General features: G+C 52.2%; 1 protein-coding gene across 1 annotated transcript in view; it reads right to left on the reverse strand.

The window, feature by feature from the left end:
* Positions 1-2,383, reverse strand: part of ptpn5 (protein tyrosine phosphatase non-receptor type 5) — a 146,236-nt gene extending 143,853 nt beyond the window's left edge. Inside the window, exon 1 of the mRNA XM_070898651.1 lies at positions 2,147-2,383. Coding sequence (XP_070754752.1) covers positions 2,147-2,314 — 168 coding nt within the window. The 5' untranslated portion in view covers positions 2,315-2,383. The remainder of the gene's footprint in view (positions 1-2,146) is intronic.
* Between the last annotated feature and the right edge of the window lie 21,462 nt (positions 2,384-23,845).

A 23,845-nucleotide genomic window follows, 5' to 3' on the forward strand; every position in this document is an offset into this window, starting at 1 on the left:
GGCCAGCATGCTATTTGCTTTCTTTACTGCCTGCTGTACCTGCATGTCTACCTTCAATGACTGATGTACCATGACACCCAGGTCTCGTTGCACCTCCCCTTTTCCTAAACTGTCACCATTCAGATAATCTGCCTTCCTGTTTTTGCCACCAAAGTGAATAACCTCACACTTATCCACATTATACTGCATCTGCCATGCATTTGCCCACTCACCTAACCTGTCCAAGTCACCCTGCAACCTCCCAGCATCCTCCTTGCAGCCACCCAGCTTAGTGTCATCTGCACACTTGGAGAAATTACACTCAATTCCTTTGTCTAAATCATTAATGTATATTGTAAATAGCTCGGGTCCCAGCACTGAGCCCTGCGGCACCCCACTAGTCAATGCCTGCCATTCTGAAAAGGACCCATTTATCCTGACTCTCTGCTTCCTGTCTGCCAACCAGTTCTCTATCCACGTCAATACATTACCCCCAATACCATGAACTTTAATTTTGCACACCAACCTCTTGTTTGGGACCTTGTCAAAAGCCTTTTGAAAGTCCAAATACACCACATCCACTGGTTCTCCCTTATCCACTCTACTAGTTACATCCTCAAAAAACTCTAGAAGATTTGTCAAGCATGAATTCCCCTTCATAAATCCATGCTGACTTGGACCGATCCTGTCACTGCAATGTGCAACCAGGCTGCGTTGGTGTCCAGGAGAGGTCTCAGCAGTGCGTTGGAAGGGAAGAGAATCCCCCTGCGTGGTGTGACTCCCTCCACAAGAATATGGGGGGAAATATGGGAGAGCTTGGGTGCAGCCGTGCACCTTTGTGCAGAGCTTGTCAGTGTTTGCAGCACCTCAATGCTGTAGAACACGGACAGCACAACTGTCAAAATGAATGTGGACATGGTCCTTTAAGGAAACCGGCTGATGACTCATCATCAAATGACGTCATCAGACCTGCTTCCCTTTAATTGGCTGGGAACCTTGCAGTGCAGGCTTAGCAAGCCCAATTAAAATAAAATCATTTCAACAGAGTGAGCTGCAACCGGGAGCGGGGTTCCTATCTGTGCCTGGCTCTCTCGTGATCCGGCTAGAATTCGTGAGCCTGCTCATGCCAGCAGGTCTGCCCTTACACAGCACACCACCAACCAAAAGACTTGAGACGTTTCTCCTCTGTCCCCTGCTCCCCCACCGTGTGCTGGTGGGAGCGACTCCAGTATCCCATCCCACTGTGTGCCTCTAACTCATTCACTCCCCCGACGCTGCTATTGTTCATGTCCAAAGCTAAACAGGAGCCAGGGGTAAAAACAAAAGAGTTGAAAAAGGGAAAGTGAAAAGGGGAAAGGATTGGGGAAAGAGAGAGTTTGGTAAATCAAAGCTCATTTGTAACACTGATCTACTTTTACTGCAACAGTCCTGAAGGCAATCAAGGATTGTCGCTCTCAAAGCTCTTGACAATGGACAAGATCGAGAAGTGAATCAGCTCCAGAAACACAATCGGCAGATCCATCGTGTGTCTGGCGGCTTCCTCTGCTTTTGTGACACTTTCTGTTTATCCCGTCTCTGAAATTTCCAAACCATGTTCAATATCTGTTAGCAGTGACTGATTACTGCCTTATTCTTGATGATTGTAGAGCTATTCCCCCCTTATTCTCAGTAACTATGGAGATTCTCTTTCCTTATTGGCTTTTACAGAATTATTTATGTCTTATAATTACTGACATTTTCTTACCTTATTCCCAATGATTACAGTGATATTCCTACATCATTCCCATTGACTATTATACTGTTCCCGTGATTCTAGCACTATTTCCCTATGATTACATTTATTCCTGCTTACCAATAACAGCAATATTTTGCTCTTAAGGCTGCTTGCATCTAATATCATGGCCTTCATACAGGTCGCCTGGCAACAACGGTGCATTCAGGATAGTGCCCGACAGGCTGTGCTCCATATAAAAGTGAGAGATATCACTCAAATATGACCAATATCAACACTTTGAACTGTATTGATATCCTTCCCTTTGGACAGTACACCATATAATCAGTATGTTATTGATATTGTATAATTTAGGCCACTTTGACTGTAATCCTGACTGGCATCATGTGTTGTGACAGAGCATTCAATGAGTTGTATCCCTTCCCAAAGACTTACCAGGATCTGGGACAGGACACAGAAGAGAACACTATAGCTCGCTCTCAGGCAGATCCTCCTCATCCAGCCCCATCGCTTCTCCTGGCTAAGTTGCAAGGAACTCTGGGATTTCTCTGGGTGGCCCACCTCTTCCTCCTGGGGGCTGCATTGGCTCAGTGTCCCCATCATTCCTATCTTCTACCAATGCCTCAGAAGGACCTGCAAATATAAACAAGAGCAGGATAAAGATGAGTTAATCAGGATTCATCCAGAGTGTCCAGCTGCTGTCCACACTCGATATTATGGCTCGTTCTTTACGGCTGTTAGTGATGGCTCAGTCCCAAGTGGCAGATGCACGGCTGTGTTCAACTGTCATGGTTTATTCATTGTGCTCTGCTGCTGATTTCTTTGGAGAAACAAAATGAGCCCACACATGAGTGGGAGGACGCATCACTGTACGCAATTGAGGAGTAATGGAAAATTTTACACCAAGGTAAAGGCAGGCAGCCAATGACAGGCAGAAATGACGGAGATTGCAGAGAAAGAGACGAGAGAGAGCGAGAGAGAAAGAAAAACAGAGACCCGGCAAGGGAATGAAACAGAAACGGATGTGAACAGATAGACCCAGGAAAAGACAGAACTGCACAAATGCATATGCAGAAAGGGGCAGAGAAACATAACAATGTGAAAGAGGAAGAGAATGTGAGAGGGAGAGAGAACCATAGAAATCAAGACCAAGAGAGGGGAATATAATCATAAGCGTGGACATTGCTAATTGTGTGAAAATGTAGAGTAAATTGAGTGATGTGAGTATTTTCACTGACTGTATCCACATGGTCATTTACTCACCACATTTGAGATTTGCATATATTTCTTATTCTGCACAAGCTCCTGTCTGCACAGCAGCCTGAGGGATCATTCAGACAAGGACACACACTTAATCGTCATTTAAAGGGCTCCAACACAATTTACATGGCTGCATTCTCACTTGCAATATAAAGGAAGGGTTTGAGCACAATGATGACTTCGGGCTCACACACTGCTCGATTGACTGAGCGAACGCTGGACAAAGTGAAGCAAAGGACTGCATTTGCCACAGAATAGACTTGTACAGCAAACCTGACAGCAGATAGATGATTGGGTGAATGCTGTCACCAACCCAGGGGATCTGGAGCAAAAAGACAAGGTGGCAGACTTGAAGAAAGCTGCCAAAGGCTGCAGAACACCTCCCTGTACCAAGTAGCTGCCCAAGTGTGCATTGCTAAAAAATGTTTCCTCATAACCTGTTATTGCTGCTCCAATCCGAGCTCACACAGCCTTACAGCACTTTGAATGTTTACCATGCATGGCCATAATGCACTGAGACAACTCACAAGTGAAACTTTGTCACACTGACACAGGGGCTTCACACAACAAATCCTCCAACACAACCTGCCTGCATGATGCATGCTCATTTACTGACACACAGGAGAGGAACTTGTATGTGCTCGTTAAACTTGTGGCATTTCAAAACGACTTCTCTGCTTGCAGGACAAGATGGTAAATAGTAAAAGAGAGTGGACCCATGTTATGTATGTAAACGTTATAGTAGTGTAAGACTTGCCACCAGGGGGCGCACCTGTTGGAGGCCCAAGGGTCACCTGCACACCCCGGGCAAGCAAGTATAAAACGTCTGCCATGCTGCTTCGTCACTCTGGAGTTTGATTAAAGAGACCAAGGTCACAACAGTTTGAGCTTACAGTATACAGTCTTATGGAGTTATTCTGAACATAACAATCCAAACTGCAGAAAGGCCAGCGATATCAAGCTTTTAACTCCTTTTCAGGAGGCTATGATTGATATGATTGGCCATGATAGCATTGAGGGAGTATAGGAAGGGATTTAGTCAGAAACTCTCTCTAAGCTCAGGGCTACTACTAACCTGCTCTTGTCGTGCTTTTCCTCCGACTTGCTCACTCATGGTGTACACAACCACAAAACAGTCACATACAATATATTGCAAGATTCTTGTGACAGAGTAACCCACCAGGGGGTAATCATAATGGTATTTAACGTGTAATGCTGAGTGGTCAGAAAGCCCGTGAGCTGTGGAACTCTCAATTCCCCGACTCGCTGCACAGACAAAACCTAATGGCATTATCACTTTTACCGGCAGGAATTTTGAGGCTAGAGAGAGAGAACTACAGCAAAGGAAAACCGTGGAGACCAAAGAGCAACAAGCAAAATATGATGGAATGAGAGACAATAAAGACAGAGAGAGAGACAGAACAATAGACTTAAGGACTGTCATAGATAGAAAAATAGAAACCTGCATAGAGAGACTCAATGACACAAGCAGACATGCAAATAATAACGACCCAAAGAGAGGGGGAAACCATAGCGACTCCAATAGAGAGAACCATACAGGCCAATAGAGATGTGTTTGGCAATTACCCGAGTGCATCGAACCTAGTATCCAACTGTATTTTGAACTTCCTATTGTTTAAGTTACTTCTATAGAACAGGAAAGATTCTTTCAAACATTTATCACATGCTTTAAATTTACTTTACGCTAATCTAAGTTTTTATATCCCTCTGGTCTCTTGATCTTTTCATTGGGACTGTCGGTGTGACATTGGCTCAATTTCTCTACTCCTCTCACTCACTCTAACCTACCTCCTTTTGGACTTGCAGCACTCCGTTCCAACGCTGACATTGTCATTAGACCTGCTAACAAGGATGGTACTGTTGTTGATTGGTGAACAGACCTCTACTTAGCGGAGGCTGAACTTCAACTATCTGACACCTCCTCCTACCTCCCCCTGGACCATAACCCCATCACCAACCATCAAGCCATTCTTTCCAAGACTGCCGCTGACCTTATCTCTTCTGGAGATCTCCATCCCCACAGCCTCATAGTCCACCAACACCACACAGCCCGCTTCTACCTCCTTCCCAAGATTCCCAAACAGGTCGGCCCATCATTTCAGCCGGTTCTTTCCCCACAAAACCTATTTCTTCCTATCTCGACGCTATTTTTTTCCTCCCTTGTCCAATCGCTTCCAATCTACATCTGTGACTGTACCTATGCCCTCCACCGCTTTAACAGTTTCCTGGCCCTAACCGCCCCCTTTTCACCATGGGGGTCGAATGCCTCGACACCTCTATCCCCACCAGGAAGGCCTGAGGGCACTCCGCTTCTTCCTTGAACGGAGGCCCAAGCCATCCCCATCCACCACTCCGCCCGGCTGAACTTATTCTCACATTGAACAACTTCTCCTTTGACTCTATTCACTTCCTCCAAATAAAAGGTGTCACTATGTGAACCCGTTTGGGTCCTAGCTATGCCTGGCTTTTTGTAAGATACGTGGAACATGGGCCTAAAAATCCCGGTCGGCTGCTTCCCCCGGGCGATCGAGTGAAAAGGTTAAAAAAGATGCGCACTTATCTGTTCCTAGTGCGCCCACGAGGGATCCCGGTCCTGAGGCCTTCACTCCCTGCGCGTCGTAGCCTGTGCTCAGCGGGACGTCCGTAGATTAGAGCTGCAGTCACATGGCTCTAGCAGCCAATCCAGGTAAAGTATTTTCTCATTCATAATAATGGGAACAAGTTGGAGTTCCCATTATTATGATTGAGAAACAGCCCCCAAACACCCAAAACACTAATGAAAAATAGAAAAAAATACACCACATATGTAACATTAATTTAAATTAAAGTTATTTATGTCTTATAAAAAATGTATATTTTCCCGATTTTTTAAAAGAGTTTTTTTAACTATGGTTTAAAATAAACTTACCTTAGTGGGCAGGGTTTTTAACAAGAAAATGTGTTTTTAAAATTTTAGTTTATTGTATTTTAATGTGTTTTAAAATTCTTACGCCTGTAAAAGTAGGCTGTGTGTCTGCTTTTGCAGACGTAAAAGTTTTCAGGACATCCGTTGGGCAAGAGATGGGTAAATCCTGCAATCTTGCCTGTGCAAATGTCCCGGTTCCCGAGCGGCGGAGGATCTGTCCCGAAAAAGCGGTTTTCAGCGCATGCGCATTGTGCGTTGAAAATCGGCTTTTGCGATGCTTTCCCGGGTCCGTACACACTCCTTACGCACTCTGTACGCACCCTGTACGCACCCCGTACGCACTCTGTACGCACCCGGGGAGGCTGGGATTTCCAGGCTAATATTTGTTCCAGTCCTACACAGATGCCCTGCATTGCCACTTTTTCCGGTACATTGATGAATGCCACTTCCTGCTCTCACCTCGAACTGGAAAATCTCATCAACTTTGTTTCAATGGAATGAAAATCGGGTGGGTTCTACAATAGGCAGGCGATCCATTCTGCCAGATTACCACCCAGGTTGTGAAGACAAAAATATACCCCAATGTAATTTATTTACATCATCCTCAAAGACTTTGAGGTTTGTCAGGTCTTTTCATCTGTGCTGGCTATTCCTCTACAGATACTCTTGACTACTCTTGAAAATTGCTTCGAGTATTTTATTGATGTAAGGCTAATTGCTGGGTTAGAATTGTATTTTTAATATATAGAGCTACTACATTTGCTTGTTTCCAGTCCTGCAGAACGTAGACCGTGCCCAGTGATTCCTCCATAATGAAAGCCAATGTCCCACAAATTTCCTTCCCATCCCTTCAGAACCTGAGAAAATCATAAAATAATACAAATTTTGGTAAATCAGGAGACCATGTAGGCCATCAACATGCGCAGCTGCCCAGTTCCTTGCTCTTTCTCCATACACTTTCATATTTTTCTTCAATTGTTTATCTAATTCCCTCATAAACATTGTGATATTCTAATGATCCGCTGTGTGCAATAATTCCTTCCAACCTTCCCTTTTGTGCTTTCAGAACTAATCATGAGTTTATGCCTCCCTCGTTACTGATTCACTGACTAGTGGAGATAATCTTTTGCTATTCACTCCCTTAAACCTTTCGTAATTTTGAACATTTCTATTAGATCCTCACTTAACTTTCTGCTCCACTGAATTCAGCCCTAGTTTTTTAAGTATCGCATTGTAACTATTTTTTTGAATTCATACTGAGACCCATGTTGCACTTTTTCCATAGTTCCCCTATCCTTTCTATAATGCAACACACAAAATTATGCACAGTACTTCAACTGCAGCTTAATCAATATCTTGTAAAGACTCATCATCAGTCCCATGTCCCATGTCGTAATTTCAGCACAAGGAAGGTTAATAAATAAGGGCCCAGAAATTGCGGTCGGAAGCTTCCCGTGGGCAGATGCCTCCGGCCTGAAAGATTTCTACAAATCTACCTGGTGGTCCTGGAGGTTGGTAGGCTTGCCCGCTACATGAAGGCCTTTGTAGACGCACACGTATCCCAGGAGCATAAGGGTTTTGTACGCATCAATGGGAGTACGCGGGCTGGCCCAAGAGTTCGGGGATCCCCATTCATACTTATGGTGATTCTGTTTTATACGGAGCTGCCATAGGTATCAATGGGAACACCCCAAAAACACTGAAAACAACTAAAAAAAAAAATCATATTTCAAATTAATAAAAATGTAATTAATTATTTAAAACAAAAATGAAATTTTTTGAAAAATAAATTTACTGATTTTAAAGGCTCTAAAAATAAAGTTACCTTATTAAACAGGATTTTAAATATTTAAATTACTTTTTTAAAATGTATTTTTCTTTACTTTAAAAGTCTTATGCTAATAAAAGCAGACCTTACGCCTGCCTTTTTCAGTCGTAGGAATTTGAAGGACATTTGCTGGGCAGGAATTAGCCCAACTCTCCGCCCGCGGTGGCCCTTTGCTTTTGGATGCGGCAGATCTGTCAATAGAATTTTTGACAGATTGCAAGTGCCGGGTTTAGGCGCACGCGCTTCGTATACGTAAACCCAGAACTTGCGGGGACCCCACGGGTGCAAGCGCGCCTCATACGCGCCCGTGGGGAGCGCAATTTGAGGCCCGAGAATATTTTATAATCGGTATATAATTATTGAGCATGACGCCTAGAAATTGGTTAGTGCCGTGCCTGTTTTTGGGTGCACCTTGGATGACCAAGGCCCCAATATAGGGGGCAGTAAGAATGCGTATATTTCCAGTGCCTACCATATTGGGGAAAGCCGAACACTAATGCGTCCTTTACCGAGACCTGACAAGGTCTTTCGTATCAGCAGATAAGGGGCTTAAACTCCACCATTGGCAGCCATGCCTTCAGCTGCCAAGGCTCTAAGATCTGGAATTTCCTCCCTGAACCTCTTCACCTCTCTACCGCTCTCTCAGCATTTAAGTCGCTCCTTAAAATCGACCTCTTTGACCAAGCTTTTGTCCCAGTGTCACTTTATATGGTGTGAAAAGTTATCTGCTATCGCTCCTGTGAAGCACCTTGGGATGTTTTCCTCGAGTTAAAGGCCCTATATAAATGCAAGTTGTTATTGCCCGGGACGGTGGCAGTTGTTTTTCTTCAAAAATGTTGAGTTAGATTTTTTTCCTTTCTCTTTCTTGTTCTCATTTACAAAAGTCCTGAAGGTATAATTTTGTGTGCACCACATAAGAACATAAATCATGTCAAATTAAAATCTTAAACGAGTTGAAAACTGCTGCAGAAAATGAGATAGGGCGAGAGTTTAACATTTGGAGAGCTGAGGGGAACACACTTGCTGCCAGGAGCAAAGTGACCAGAGCCATTTTGTAGCCAGGCCTCGGTTAAATAGAAGCAGCGAGCTGCGGAGTCCGGTTGCAGCTTGCCAAGTTTGGGCCAATGCAAAATCAGGCAACGCAGATGCTGCTCTGTCGGCAAAGTACTGGAAGAAGGTCACAATTGTAGAGGTTTAATGGTGCATGAACATTTAGCTAATAGCGATCAGAATATGATTAAGTTCAACGCAGTGCTTGAAAAGAAGAAATGTAAAACAGCCACTAAGATTCGAGATTTAGGTAAGGCTGACGTCATTGCGATTAGACAGAGACTGTCCACAGCAAACTGGGTAAATCTGTTAATAGATAAAATGACAGAGGTCACTGTTACTGGAACTCCAAGGGCTAAATTACAAGGAGAGATTAGATAAACTAGGGTTGTAGTCCACGGAGTTCAGAAGGTTAAGCGGTGATTTGATCAAAGTTTTCAGGATATTAAGGGGAACTGATAGGGTAGGTAGAGAGACACTATTTCCACTGGGTGGGGAATTTAAAACTAGGGGGGCATATTCTAAAAATTAGAGTCAGCCTTTTAGGACTGAAGCTGGGAAACACCTCAACATGCAAAGGGTGCTAGAAGTCTGGAACTCTCTTTTGCAAATGGCAATTGATGCAAGGTCAATTGTTAATTTTAAATCTAAGATTGATAAATTTTTGTTAACCAAAGGTATTAAGTGATATGGGGCAAAGGCAAATATGGAGTTAGGTCATTGATCAGGCATTAACGCATTGAATGGTGGAACAGATTCGAGGGGCTGAATGGCCTACTCCTGTTCCTATGTTCCTCACGAGCAGTGTCCAGAGTCCTGCAGGCAGTGGAGTGACCAGAAGGAGCAGTGACCAGCAGTGACCAGGAGCAGTGTCCAGGAGCAGTGACCAGGAGCAGTGTCCAGAAGGAGCAGTGACCAAGAGCAGTGACCAGGAACAGTGACCAGGAGCAGTGACCAGAAGGAGCAGTGACCAGGAGCAGTGGCCAGGAGCAGTGACCAGAAGGAGCAGTGACCAGGAACAGTGACCAGGAGCAGTGTCCAGGAGCAGTGACCTGGAGCAGTGACCAGGAGCAGTGTCCAGGAGCAGTGACCGGAAGGAGCAGTGACCAGGAACAGTGACCAGGAACAGTGACCAGGAGCAGTGTCCAGGAGCAGTGACCAGGAACAGTGACCAGGAACAGTGACCGGAAGGAGCAGTGACCAGGAACAGTGACTAGGAACAGTGACCAGGAGCAGTGACCAGGAGCAGTGACCAGGAACAGTGACCAGGAGCAGTGACCAGAAGGAGCAGTGACCAGGAACAGTGACTAGGAGCAGTGACCAGGTGCAGTGACCAGAAGGAGCAGTGACCAGGAACAGTGACCAGGAGCAGTGACCAGAGGAGCAGTGACCAGGAACAGTGACCAGAAGGAGCAGTGACCAGGAACAGTGACCAGGAACAGTGACCAGGAGCAGTGACCAGAAGGAGCAGTGACCAGGAACAGTGACCAGAAGGAGCAGTGACCAGGAACAGTGACCAGGAATAGTGACCAGGAGCAGTGACCAGAAGGAGCAGTGACCAGGAACAGTGACCAGGAGCAGTGACCAGGAGGAGCAGTGACCAGGAACAGTGACCAGGAGCAGTGACCAGGAGCAGTGACCAGAATGAGCAGTGACCAGGAGCAGTGACCAGAAGGAGCAGTGACCAGGAACAGTGACAAGGAACAGTGACCAGGAGCAGTGACCAGAAGGAGCAGTGACCAGGAACAGTGACCAGGAACAGTGACCAGAAGGAACAGTGACCAGGAACAGTGACCAGGAACAGTGACCAGGAGCAGTGACCAGGAGCAGTGACCAGGAGCAGAGACCAGGAACAGTGACCAGGAGCAGTGACCAGGAGCAGTGACCAGGAACAGTGACCAGGAACAGTGTCCAGGAGCAGTGACCTGGAACAGTGACGAGAAGGAGCAGTGACCAGGAACAGTGACCAGGAGCAGTGTCCAGGAGCAGTGACCAGAAGCAGTGACCAGGTTCAGTGACCAGGAGCAGTGACCAGGAGCAGTGACCAGAAGGAGCAGTGACCAGGAGCAGTGACCAGGAGCAGTGGCCAGAAGGAGCAGTGACCAGGAGCAGTGACCAGGAGCAATGTCCCGGAGCAGTGACCAGGAGCAGTGACCAGGAGCAGTGACCAGAAGGAGCAGTGACCAGGAGCAGTGAACAGAAGGAGCAGTGACCAGGAGCAGTGACCAGAAGGAGCAGTGACCAGGAGCAGTGACCAGAAGGAGCTGTGTTCAGGAGCAGTGACTCGGAACAGTGACCAGGAGCAGTGTCCAGGAGCAGTGACCAGGAACAGTGACCAGGAACAGTGACCAGAAGGAGCAGTGACCAGGAGCAGTGACCAGGAACAGTGACCAGGAAAAGTGACAAGAAGGAGCAGTGACCAGGAACAGTGACCAGGAACAGTGACCAGAAGGAGTAGTGTCCAGGATCAGTGACCACGAACAGTGACCAGGAACAATGACCAGGAGCAGTGACCAGGAACAGTGACCAGGAACAGTGACCAGGAGCAGTGACCAGGAACAGTGACCAGGAACAGTGACCAGGAGCAGTGACCAGGAACAGTGACCAGGAGGAGTGACCATGAACAGTGACCAGGAGCAGTGACCAGAAGGAGCAGTGACCAGGAACAGTGACCAGAAGGAGCAGTGTCCAGGAGCAGTGACCACGAACAGTGACCAGGAACAGTGACCAGGAGCAGTGACCAGGAACAGTGACCAGGAACAGTGATCAGGAGCAGTGACCAGGAACAGTGACCAGGAGCAGTGACCAGAAGCAGCAGTGACCAGGACCAGTGACCAGGAGCAGTGACCAGGAGCAGTGACCAGGAGGAGCAGTGACCAGGAACAGTGACCAGGAGCAGTGACCAGGAGCAGTGACCAGAAGGAGCAGTGACCAGGAGCAGTGACCAGGAACAGTGACCAGGAGCAGTGACCAGGAGCAGTGACCAGAAGGAGCAGTTACCAGGAGCAGTGACCAGGAGCAGTGACCAGAAGGAGCAGTGACCAGGAGCAGTGACCAGGAACAGTGACCAGGCGCAGTGACCAGCAGGAGCAGTGACCAGGAGCAGCGACCGGAAGGAGCAGTGACTAGGAGCAGTGACCAGGAGCAGTGTCCAGTTGCAGTGACCAGAAGGAGCAATGACCAGGAGCAGTGACCGGAAGGAGCAGTGACGAGGAGCATTGACCAGGAGCAGTGACCAGGAGCAGTGACCAGGAGCAGTGACCAGAAGGAGCAGTGACCAGGAGCAGTGACCATGAGCAGTGACCAAAAGGAGCAGTGACCAGGAGCAGTGACCAGGAACAGTGACCTGGAGCAGTGACCAGAAGGAGCAGTGACCTGGAGCAGTGACCAGAAGGAGAAGAGACCAGGAGCAGTGACCAGGAGCAGTGACCAGAAGCAGTGTCCAGGAGCAGTGACCAGGAGCAGTGACCAGGAGCAATGTCCAGGAGCAGTGACCAGAAGGAGCAGTGTCCAGGAGCAGTGAACAGGAACAGTGACCAGAAGGAGCAGTGACCAGGAGCAGTGACCAGGAGCAGTGACCAGAAGGAGCAGTGACCAGAAGGAGCAGTGACCAGGAGCAGTGTCCAGGAGCAGTGTCCAGGAGCAGTGACCAGGAGCAGTGACCAGGAGCAGTGACTATAAGGAGCAGTGACCAGGAGCAGTGACCAGAAGGAGCAGTGACCAGGAGCAGTGACCAGGAGCAGTGACCAGAAGGAGCAGTGACCAGAAGGAGCACTGACCAGGAGCAGTGACCAGGAGCAGTGTCCAGGAGCAGTGACCAGGAGCAGTGTCCAGGAGCAGTGACCAGGAGCAGTGACCAGGAGCAGTGACTATAAGGAGCAGTGACCAGGAGCAGTGACCAGAAGGAGCAGTGACCAGGAACAGTGACCAGGAGCAGTGACCAGGAACAGTGACCAGGAGCAGTGACCAGGAGCAGTGACCATACGGAGCAGTGACCAGGAGCAGTGACCAGGAGCAGTGACCAGAAGGAGCATTGATCAGGAGCAGTGTCCAGGAGCAATGACCAGGAGCAGTGACCAGGAGCGGTGTCCAGGAGCAGTGACCAGGAACAGTGACCAGGAACAGTGACCAGGAACAGTGACCAGGAGCAGTGTCCAGGAGCAGTGACCAGAAGGAGCAGTGACCAGGAGCAGTGACCAGGAACAGTGACCAGGAGCAGTGACCAGGAGCAGTGTCCAGGAGCAGTGACCAGGAGCAGTGACCAGGAACAGTGACCAGGAGCAGTGACCAGAAGGAGCAGTGACCAGGAGCAGTGACCGGAAGGAGCAGTGACCAGGAGCAGTGTCCAGAAGGAGCAGTGATCAGGAGCAGTGACCAGGAACAGTGACCAGGAGCGGTGACCAGGAGCAATGACCAGGAGCAGTGACCAGGAACAGTGACCAGGAACAGTGACCAGGAACAGTGACCAGGAGCAGTGACCAGAAGGAGCAGTGATCAGGAGCAGTGCCCAGGAGCAATGACCAGGAGCGATGTCCAGGAGCAGTGACCAGGAACAGTGACCAGGAACACTGACCAGGAGCAGTGTCCAGGAGCAGTGACCAGGAGCAGTGACCAGGAACAGTGACCAGGAACAGTGACCAGGAGCAGTGTCCAGGAGCAGTGACCAGAAGGAGCAGTTACCAGGAGCAGTGACCAGGAGCAGTGACCAGAAGGAGCAGTGACCAGGAGCAGTGACCAGGAACAGTGACAGGAGCAGTGACCAGGAGCAGTGACCAGGAGCAGTGACCAGGAACAGTGACCAGGAGCAGTGACCAGAAGCAGTGACCAGGCGCAGTGTCCAGTTGCAGTGACCAGAAGGAGCAGTAAACAGGAGCAGTGACCGGAAGGAGCAGTGTCTAAGAGCAGTGACCAGGAGCAGTGTCCAGGAGCAGTGTCCAGGAGCAGTGTCCAGGAGCAGTGACCAGGAGCAGTGACCAGAAGGAGCAGTGACCAAGAGCAGTGACCAGGAGCAGTGACCAGGAGCAGTGACCAGAAGGAGCAGTGACCAGGAGCAGTGACCAGGAGCAGTGACCAGGAGCAGTGACCAGAAGGAGCAGTGACCAGGATCAGTGACCATGAGCAGTGACCAAAAGGAGCAGTGACCAGGAGCAGTGACCAGGAACAGTGACCTGGAGCAGTGACCAGAAGGAGCAGTGACCAGGAGCAGTGAACAGGAGCAGTGACCAGAAGGAGCAGTGACCAGGAGCAGTGACCAGGAGCAGTGACCAGAAGGAGCAGTGACCAGGAGCAGTGAGCTGGAGCAGTGACCAGGAGCAGTGACCTGGAGCAATGTCCAGGAGCAGTGACCAGGAGCAGTGACCAGGAGCAGTGACCAGAAGGAGCAGTGACCAGGAGCAGTGACCAGGAGCAGTGACCAGAAGGAGCAGTGACCAGGAGCAATGTCCAGGAGCAGTGACCAGGAGCAGTGATCAGAATGAGCAGTGACCAGGAGCAGTGACCAGAAGGAGCAGTGACCAGGAGCAGTGACCAGGAGCAATGTCCAGGAGCAGTGACCAGGAGCAGTGACCAGGAGCAGTGACCAGGAGCAGTGACCAGGAACAGTGACCAGAAGGAGCAGTGACCAGGAGCAGTGACCAGGAACAGTGACCAGGAACAGCGACAATAAGGAGCAGTGACCAGGAACAGTGACCAGGAACAGTGACCAGAAGGAGCAGTGTCCAGGAGCAGTGACCAGGAACAGTGACCAGGAACAGTGACCAGGAACAGTGACCAGAAGGAGCAGTGACCAGGAGCAGTGACCAGAATAAGCAGTGACCAGGAGCAGTGACCAGGAGCAGTGACCAGAAGGAGCAGTGACCAGGAGCAATGTCCAGGAGCAGTGACCAGGAGCAGTGACCAGGAGCAGTGACCAGGAGCAGTGACCAGGAACAGTGACCAGAAGGAGCAGTGACCAGGAGCAGTGACCAGGAACAGTGACCAGGAACAGCGACAAGAAGGAGCAGTGACCAGGAACAGTGACCAGGAACAGTGACCAGAAGGAGCAGTGTCCAGGAGCAGTGACCAGGAGCAGTGACCAGGAACAGTGACCAGGAACAGTGACCAGAAGGAGCAGTGACCAGGAGCAGTGACCAGAATAAGCAGTGACCAGGAGCAGTGACCAGGAGCAGTGACCAGAAGGAGCAGTGACCAGGAGCAATGACCAGGAGCAGTGACCAGGAGCAATGTCCAGGAGCAGTGACCAGGAACAGTGACCAGGAACAGTGACCAGGAACAGTGACCAGAAGGAGCAGTGATCAGGAGCAGTGCCCAGGAGCAATGACCAGGAGCAGTGACCAGGAGCGGTGTCCAGGAGCAGTGACCAGGAACAGTGACCAGGAACAGTGACCAGGAACAGTGACCAGGAGCAGTGTCCTGCAGCAGTGACCAGAAGGAGCAGTGACCAGGAGCAGTGACCAGGAACAGTGACCAGGAGCAGTGACCAGGAGCAGTGTCCAGGAGCAGTGACCAGGAGCAGTGACCAGGAACAGTGACCAGGAGCAGTGACCAGGAACAGTGACCAGGAGCAGTGACCAGGAACAGTGACCAGAAGGAGCAGTGACCAGGAGCAGTGACCAGAATAAGCAGTGACCAGGAGCAGTGACCAGGAGCAGTGACCAGAAGGAGCAGTGACCAGGAGCAATGACCAGGAGCAGTGACCAGGAACAGTGACCAGGAGCAGTGACCAGGAGCAGTGTCCAGGAGCAGTGACCAGGAGCAGTGACCAGGAACAGTGACCAGGAGCAGTGACCAGTTGCAGTGACCAGAAGGAGCAGTAAACAGGAGCAGTAACCGGAAGGAGCAGTGACTAGGAGCAGTGACCAGGAGCAGTGTCCAGGAGCAGTGTCCAGGAGCAGTGACCAGGAGCAGTGACCAGAAAGAGCAGTGACCAGAAGGAGCAGTGACCAGGATCAGTGACCATGAGCAGTGACCAAAAGGAGCAGTGACCAGGAGCAGTGACCAGGAGCTGTGACCAGGAGCAGTGACCAGAAGGAGCAGTGACCAGGATCAGTGACCATGAGCAGTGACCAAAAGGAGCAGTGACCAGGAGCAGTGACCAGAAGCAGTGACCAGGCGCAGTGTCCAGTTGCAGTGACCAGAAGGAGCAGTAAACTGGAGCAGTGACCGGAAGGAGCAGTGACTAGGAGCAGTGACCAGGAGCAGTGTCCAGGAGCAGTGTCCAGGAGCAGTGACCAGGAGCAGTGACCAGGAGCAGTGACCAGAAGGAGCAGTGACCAGGATCAGTGACCATGAGCAGTGACCAAAAGGAGCAGTGACCAGGAGCAGTGACCAGGAACAGTGACCTGGAGCAGTGACCAGAAGGAGCAGTGACCAGGATCAGTGACCATGAGCAGTGACCAAAAGGAGCAGTGACCAGGAGCAGTGACCAGGAACAGTGACCTGGAGCAGTGACCAGAAGGAGCAGTGACCAGGAGCAGTGAACAGGAGCAGTGACCAGAAGGAGCAGTGACCAGGAGCAGTGACCAGGAGCAGTGACCAGAAGGAGCAGTGACCAGGAGCAATGAGCTGGAGCAGTGACCAGAGCAATGACCAGGAGCAGTGACCACAAGGAGCAGTTACCAGGAGCAGCGACCAGGAGCAGTGACCAGAAGGAGCAGTGACCAGGAGCAGTGACCAGGAACAGTGACAGGAGCAGTGATCAGAAGGAGCAGTGACCAGGAGCAGTGACCAGAAGGAGCAGTGACCAGGAGCAGTGACCAGGAGCAGTGACCAGGAGCAATGTCCAGGAGCAGTGACCAGGAGCAGTGACCAGGAGCAGTGACCAGGAGCAGTGACCAGAAGGAGCAGTTACCAGGAGCAGCGACCAGGAGCAGTGACCAGAAGGAGCAGTGACCAGGAGCAGTGACCAGGAACAGTGACAGGGGCAGTGATCAGAAGGAGCAGTGACCAGGAGCAGTGACCAGAAGGAGCAGTGACCAGAAGGAGCAGTGACCAGGAGCAGTGACCAGGAGCAGTGACCAGGAGCAATGTCCAGGAGCAGTGACCAGGAGCAGTGACCAGGAGCAGTGACCAGGAGCAGTGTCCAGGAGCAGTGACCAGGAGCAGTGACCAGGAGCATTGAACAGGAGCAGTGATGAGAAGGAGCAGTGACCAGGAGCAGTGACCAGGAGCAGTGAGCTGGAGCAGTGACCAGGAGCAGTGACCAGGAGCAGTGAACAGGAGCAGTGACCAGAAGGAGCAGTGACCAGGAGCAGTGACCAGGAGCAGTGACCAGAAGGAGCAGTGACCAGGAGCAATGAGCTGGAGCAGTGACCAGGAGCAATGAACAGGAGCAGTGATGAGAAGGAGCAGTGACCAGGAGCAGTGACCAGGAGCAGTGAGCTGGAGCAGTGACCAGGAGCAGTGACCACAAGGAGCAGTCACCAGGAGCAGCGACCAGAAGGAGCAGTGACCAGGAGCAGTGACCAGGAGCAGTGACCAGAAGGAGCAGTGACCAGAAGGAGCAGTGACCAGGAGCAGTGTCCAGGAGCAGTGTCCAGGAGCAGTGACCAGGAGCAGTGACCAGGAGCAGTGACTATAAGGAGCAGTGACCAGGAGCAGTGACCAGAAGGAGCAGTGACCAGGAGCAGTGACCAGGAGCAGTGACCAGAAGGAGCAGTGACCAGAAGGAGCACTGACCAGGAGCAGTGACCAGGAGCAGTGTCCAGGAGCAGTGACCAGGAGCAGTGTCCAGGAGCAGTGACCAGGAGCAGTGACCAGGAGCAGTGACTATAAGGAGCAGTGACCAGGAGCAGTGACCAGAAGGAGCAGTGACCAGGAACAGTGACCAGGAGCAGTGACCAGGAACAGTGACCAGGAGCAGTGACCAGGAGCAGTGACCATACGGAGCAGTGACCAGGAGCAGTGACCAGGAGCAGTGACCAGAAGGAGCATTGATCAGGAGCAGTGTCCAGGAGCAATGACCAGGAGCAGTGACCAGGAGCGGTGTCCAGGAGCAGTAACCAGGAACAGTGACCAGGAACAGTGACCAGGAACAGTGACCAGGAGCAGTGTCCAGGAGCAGTGACCAGAAGGAGCAGTGACCAGGAGCAGTGACCAGGAACAGTGACCAGGAGCAGTGACCAGGAGCAGTGTCCAGGAGCAGTGACCAGGAGCAGTGACCAGGAACAGTGACCAGGAGCAGTGACCAGGAACAGTGACCAGGAGCAGTGACCAGGAGCAGTGACCAGAAGGAGCAGTTACCAGGAGCAGTGACCAGGAGCAGTGACCAGAAGGAGCAGTGACCAGGAGCAGTGACCAGGAACAGTGACCAGGAGCAGTGACCAGGAACAGTGACCAGGAGCAGTGACCAGAAGCAGTGACCAAGAGCAGTGTCCAGTTGCAGTGACCAGAAGGAGCAGTGACCAGGAGCAGTGACCGGAAGGAGCAGTGACCAGGAGCAGTGTCCAGAAGGAGCAGTGATCAGGAGCAGTGACCAGGAACAGTGACCAGGAGCGGTGACCAGGAGCGGCGTCCAGGATCAGTGAGCAGGAACAGTGACCAGGAACAGTGACCAGGAACAGTGACCAGGAGCAGTGACCAGAAGGAGCAGTGATCAGGAGCAGTGCCCAGGAGCAATGACCAGGAGCGATGTCCACGAGCAGTGACCAGGAGCAGTGACCAGGAACAGTGACCAGGAACAGTGACCAGGAGCAGTGTCCAGGAGCAGTGACCAGAAGGAGCAGTTACCAGGAGCAGTGACCAGGAGCAGTGACCAGAAGGAGCAGTGACCAGGAGCAGTGACCAGGAACAGTGACAGGAGCAGTGACCAGGAGCAGTGACCAGGAGCAGTGACCAGGAACAGTGACCAGGAGCAGTGACCAGAAGCAGTGACCAGGCGCAGTGTCCAGTTGCAGTGACCAGAAGGAGCAGTAAACAGGAGCAGTGACCGGAAGGAGCAGTGTCTAAGAGCAGTGACCAGGAGCAGTGTCCAGGAGCAGTGTCCAGGAGCAGTGTCCAGAAGCAGTGACCAGGAGCAGTGACCAGAAGGAGCAGTGACCAAGAGCAGTGACCAGGAGCAGTGACCAGGAGCAGTGACCAGAAGGAGCAGTGACCAGGAGCAGTGACCAGGAGCAGTGACCAGGAGCAGTGACCAGAAGGAGCAGTGACCAGGATCAGTGACCATGAGCAGTGACCAAAAGGAGCAGTGACCAAGAGCAGTGACCAGGAGCAGTGACCAGGAGCAGTGACCAGAAGGAGCAGTGACCAAGAGCAGTGACCAGGAGCAGTGACCAGGAGCAGTGACCAGAAGGAGCAGTGACCAGGAGCAGTGACCAGGAGCAGTGACCAGGAGCAGTGACCAGAAGGAGCAGTGACCAGGATCAGTGACCATGAGCAGTGACCAAAAGGAGCAGTGACCAGGAGCAGTGACCAGGAACAGTGACCTGGAGCAGTGACCAGAAGGAGCAGTGACCAGGAGCAGTGAACAGGAGCAGTGACCAGAAGGAGCAGTGACCAGGAGCAGTGACCAGGAGCAGTGACCAGAAGGAGCAGTGACCAGGAGCAGTGAGCTGGAGCAGTGACCAGGAGCAGTCACCTGGAGCAATGTCCAGGAGCAGTGACCAGGAGCAGTGACCAGGAGCAGTGACCAGAAGGAGCAGTGACCAGGAGCAGTGACCAGGAGCAGTGACCAGAAGAAGCAGTGACCAGGAGCAATGTCCAGGAGCAGTGACCAGGAGCAGTGATCAGAATGAGCAGTGACCAGGAGCAGTGACCAGAAGGAGCAGTGACCAGGAGCAGTGACCAGGAGCAATGTCCAGGAGCAGTGACCAGGAGCAGTGACCAGGAGCAGTGACCAGGAGCAGTGACCAGGAACAGTGACCAGAAGGAGCAGTGACCAGGAGCAGTGACCAGGAACAGTGACCAGGAACAGCGACAAGAAGGAGCAGTGACCAGGAACAGTGACCAGGAACAGTGACCAGAAGGAGCAGTGTCCAGGAGCAGTGACCAGGAACAGTGACCAGGAACAGTGACCAGGAGCAGTGACCAGGAACAGTGACCAGGAACAGTGACCAGAAGGAGCAGTGACCAGGAGCAGTGACCAGAATAAGCAGTGACCAGGAGCAGTGACCAGGAACAGTGACCAGGAACAGTGACCAGGAGCAGTGACCAGGAACAGTGACCAGGAACAGTGACCAGAAGGAGCAGTGACCAGGAGCAGTGACCAGAATAAGCAGTGACCAGGAGCAGTGACCAGGAACAGTGACCAGAAGGAGCAGTGACCAGGAGCAATGACCAGGAGCAGTGACCAGGAGCAATGTCCAGGAGCAGTGACCAGGAACAGTGACCAGGAACAGTGACCAGGAACAGTGACCAGAAGGAGCAGTGATCAGGAGCAGTGCCCAGGAGCAATGACCAGGAGCAGTGACCAGGAGCGGTGTCCAGGAGCAGTGACCAGGAACAGTGACCAGGAACAGTGACCAGGAACAGTGACCAGGAGCAGTGTCCAGCAGCAGTGACCAGAAGGAGCAGTGACCAGGAGCAGTGACCAGGAACAGTGACCAGGAGCAGTGACCAGGAGCAGTGACCAGGAACAGTGACCAGGAGCAGTGACCAGGAACAGTGACCAGGAGCAGTGACCAGGAACAGTGACCAGAAGGAGCAGTGACCAGGAGCAGTGACCAGAATAAGCAGTGACCAGGAGCAGTGACCAGAAGGAGCAGTGACCAGGAGCAATGACCAGGAGCAGTGACCAGGAACAGTGACCAGGAGCAGTGACCAGGAGCAGTGTCCAGGAGCAGTGACCAGGAGCAGTGACCAGGAACAGTGACCAGGAGCAGTGACCAGGAACAGTGACCAGGAGCAGTGACCAGGAGCAGTGACCAGAAGGAGCAGTTACCAGGAGCAGCGACCAGGAGCAGTGACCAGAAGGAGCAGTGACCAGGAGCAGTGACCAGGCGCAGTGTCCAGTTGCAGTGACCAGAAGGAGCAGTAAACAGGAGCAGTAACCGGAAGGAGCAGTGACTAGGAGCAGTGACCAGGAGCAGTGTCCAGGAGCAGTGTCCAGGAGCAGTGACCAGGAGCAGTGACCAGAAAGAGCAGTGACCAGAAGGAGCAGTGACCAGGATCAGTGACCATGAGCAGTGACCAAAAGGAGCAGTGACCAGGAGCAGTGACCAGGAGCTGTGACCAGGAGCAGTGACCAGAAGGAGCAGTGACCAGGATCAGTGACCATGAGCAGTGACCAAAAGGAGCAGTGACCAGGAGCAGTGACCAGAAGCAGTGACCAGGCGCAGTGTCCAGTTGCAGTGACCAGAAGGAGCAGTAAACTGGAGCAGTGACCGGAAGGAGCAGTGACTAGGAGCAGTGACCAGGAGCAGTGTCCAGGAGCAGTGTCCAGGAGCAGTGACCAGGAGCAGTGACCAGAAGGAGCAGTGACCAGGATCAGTGACCATGAGCAGTGACCAAAAGGAGCAGTGACCAGGAGCAGTGACCAGGAACAGTGACCTGTAGCAGTGACCAGAAGGAGCAGTGACCAGGAGCAGTGAACAGGAGCAGTGACCAGAAGGAGCAGTGACCAGGAGCAGTGACCAGGAGCAGTGACCAGAAGGAGTAGTGACCAGGAGCAATGAGCTGGAGCAGTGACCAGGAGCAATGACCAGGAACAGTGACCAGGAGCAGTGACCAGGAGCAGTGACCACAAGGAGCAGTTACCAGGAGCAGCGACCAGGAGCAGTGACCAGAAGGAGCAGTGACCAGGAGCAGTGACCAGGAACAGTGACAGGAGCAGTGATCAGAAGGAGCAGTGACCAGGAGCAGTGACCAGAAGGAGCAGTGACCAGGAGCAGTGACCAGGAGCAGTGACCAGGAGCAATGTCCAGGAGCAGTGACCAGGAGCAGTGACCAGGAGCAGTGACCAGGAGCAGTGACCAGAAGGAGCAGTTACCAGGAGCAGCGACCAGGAGCAGTGACCAGAAGGAGCAGTGACCAGGAGCAGTGACCAGGAACAGTGACAGGGGCAGTGATCAGAAGGAGCAGTGACCAGGAGCAGTGACCAGAAGGAGCAGTGACCAGGAGCAGTGACCAGGAGCAGTGACCAGGAGCAATGTCCAGGAGCAGTGACCAGGAGCAGTGACCCAGGAGCAGTGACCAGGAGCAGTGTCCAGGAGCAGTGACCAGGAGCAGTGACCAGGAGCATTGAACAGGAGCAGTGATGAGAAGGAGCAGTGACCAGGAGCAGTGACCAGGAGCAGTGACCAGAATGAGCAGTGACCAGGAACAGTGAGCTGGAGCAGTGACCAGGAGCAGTGACCAGGAGCAGTGACCAGGAGCAGTGACCAGAAGGAGCAGTGACCAGGAGCAATGAGCTGGAGCAGTGACCAGGAGCAATGACCAGGAACAGTGACCAGGAGCAGTGACCAGGAGCAGTGACCACAAGGAGCAGTCACCAGGAGCAGCGACCAGGAGCAGTGACCAGAAGGAGCAGTGACCAGGAGCAGTGAACAGGAACAGTGACCAGAAGGAGCAGTGACCAGGAGCAGTGACCAGGAGCAGTGACCAGAAGGAGCAGTGACCAGAAGGAGCAGTGACCAGGAGCAGTGTCCAGGAGCAGTGTCCAGGAGCAGTGACCAGGAGCAGTGACCAGGAGCAGTGACTATAAGGAGCAGTGACCAGGAGCAGTGACCAGAAGGAGCAGTGACCAGGAGCAGTGACCAGGAGCAGTGACCAGAAGGAGCAGTGACCAGAAGGAGCACTGACCAGGAGCAGTGACCAGGAGCAGTGTCCAGGAGCAGTGACCAGGAGCAGTGTCCAGGAGCAGTGACCAGGAGCAGTGACCAGGAGCAGTGACTATAAGGAGCAGTGACCAGGAGCAGTGACCAGAAGGAGCAGTGACCAGGAACAGTGACCAGGAGCAGTGACCAGGAACAGTGACCAGGAGCAGTGACCAGGAGCAGTGACCATACGGAGCAGTGACCAGGAGCAGTGACCAGGAGCAGTGACCAGAAGGAGCATTGATCAGGAGCAGTGTCCAGGAGCAATGACCAGGAGCAGTGACCAGGAGCGGTGTCCAGGAGCAGTGACCAGGAACAGTGACCAGGAACAGTGACCAGGAACAGTGACCAGGAGCAGTGTCCAGGAGCAGTGACCAGAAGGAGCAGTGACCAGGAGCAGTGACCAGGAACAGTGACCAGGAGCAGTGACCAGGAGCAGTGTCCAGGAGCAGTGACCAGGAGCAGTGACCAGGAACAGTGACCAGGAGCAGTGACCAGGAACAGTGACCAGGAGCAGTGACCAGGAGCAGTGACCAGAAGGAGCAGTTACCAGGAGCAGTGACCAGGAGCAGTGACCAGAAGGAGCAGTGACCAGGAGCAGTGACCAGGAACAGTGACCAGGAGCAGTGACCAGGAGCAGTGACCAGGAGCAGTGACCAGGAGCAGTGACCAGAAGCAGTGACCAAGAGCAGTGTCCAGTTGCAGTGACCAGAAGGAGCAGTGACCAGGAGCAGTGACCGGAAGGAGCAGTGACCAGGAGCAGTGTCCAGAAGGAGCAGTGATCAGGAGCAGTGACCAGGAACAGTGACCAGGAGCGGTGACCAGGAGCGGTGTCCAGGAGCAGTGAGCAGGAACAGTGACCAGGAACAGTGACCAGGAACAGTGACCAGGAGCAGTGACCAGAAGGAGCAGTGATCAGGAGCAGTGCCCAGGAGCAATGACCAGGAGCGATGTCCACGAGCAGTGACCAGAAGGAGCAGTTACCAGGAGCAGTGACCAGGAGCAGTGACCAGAAGGAGCAGTGACCAGGAGCAGTGACCGGAAGGAGCAGTGACCAGGAGCAGTGTCCAGAAGGAGCAGTGATCAGGAGCAGTGACCAGGAACAGTGACCAGGAGCAGTGTCCAGGAGCAGTGACCAGGAGCAGTGACCAGGAACAGTGACCAGGAACAGTGACCAGGAGCAGTGTCCAGGAGCAGTGACCAGAAGGAGCAGTTACCAGGAGCAGTGACCAGGAGCAGTGACCAGAAGGAGCAGTGACCAGGAGCAGTGACCAGGAACAGTGACAGGAGCAGTGACCAGGAGCAGTGACCAGGAGCAGTGA

This window comes from Pristiophorus japonicus, chromosome 14, assembly GCF_044704955.1.
Source record: "Pristiophorus japonicus isolate sPriJap1 chromosome 14, sPriJap1.hap1, whole genome shotgun sequence".
In the NCBI taxonomy this organism is placed as follows: Eukaryota; Metazoa; Chordata; class Chondrichthyes; family Pristiophoridae; genus Pristiophorus; species Pristiophorus japonicus.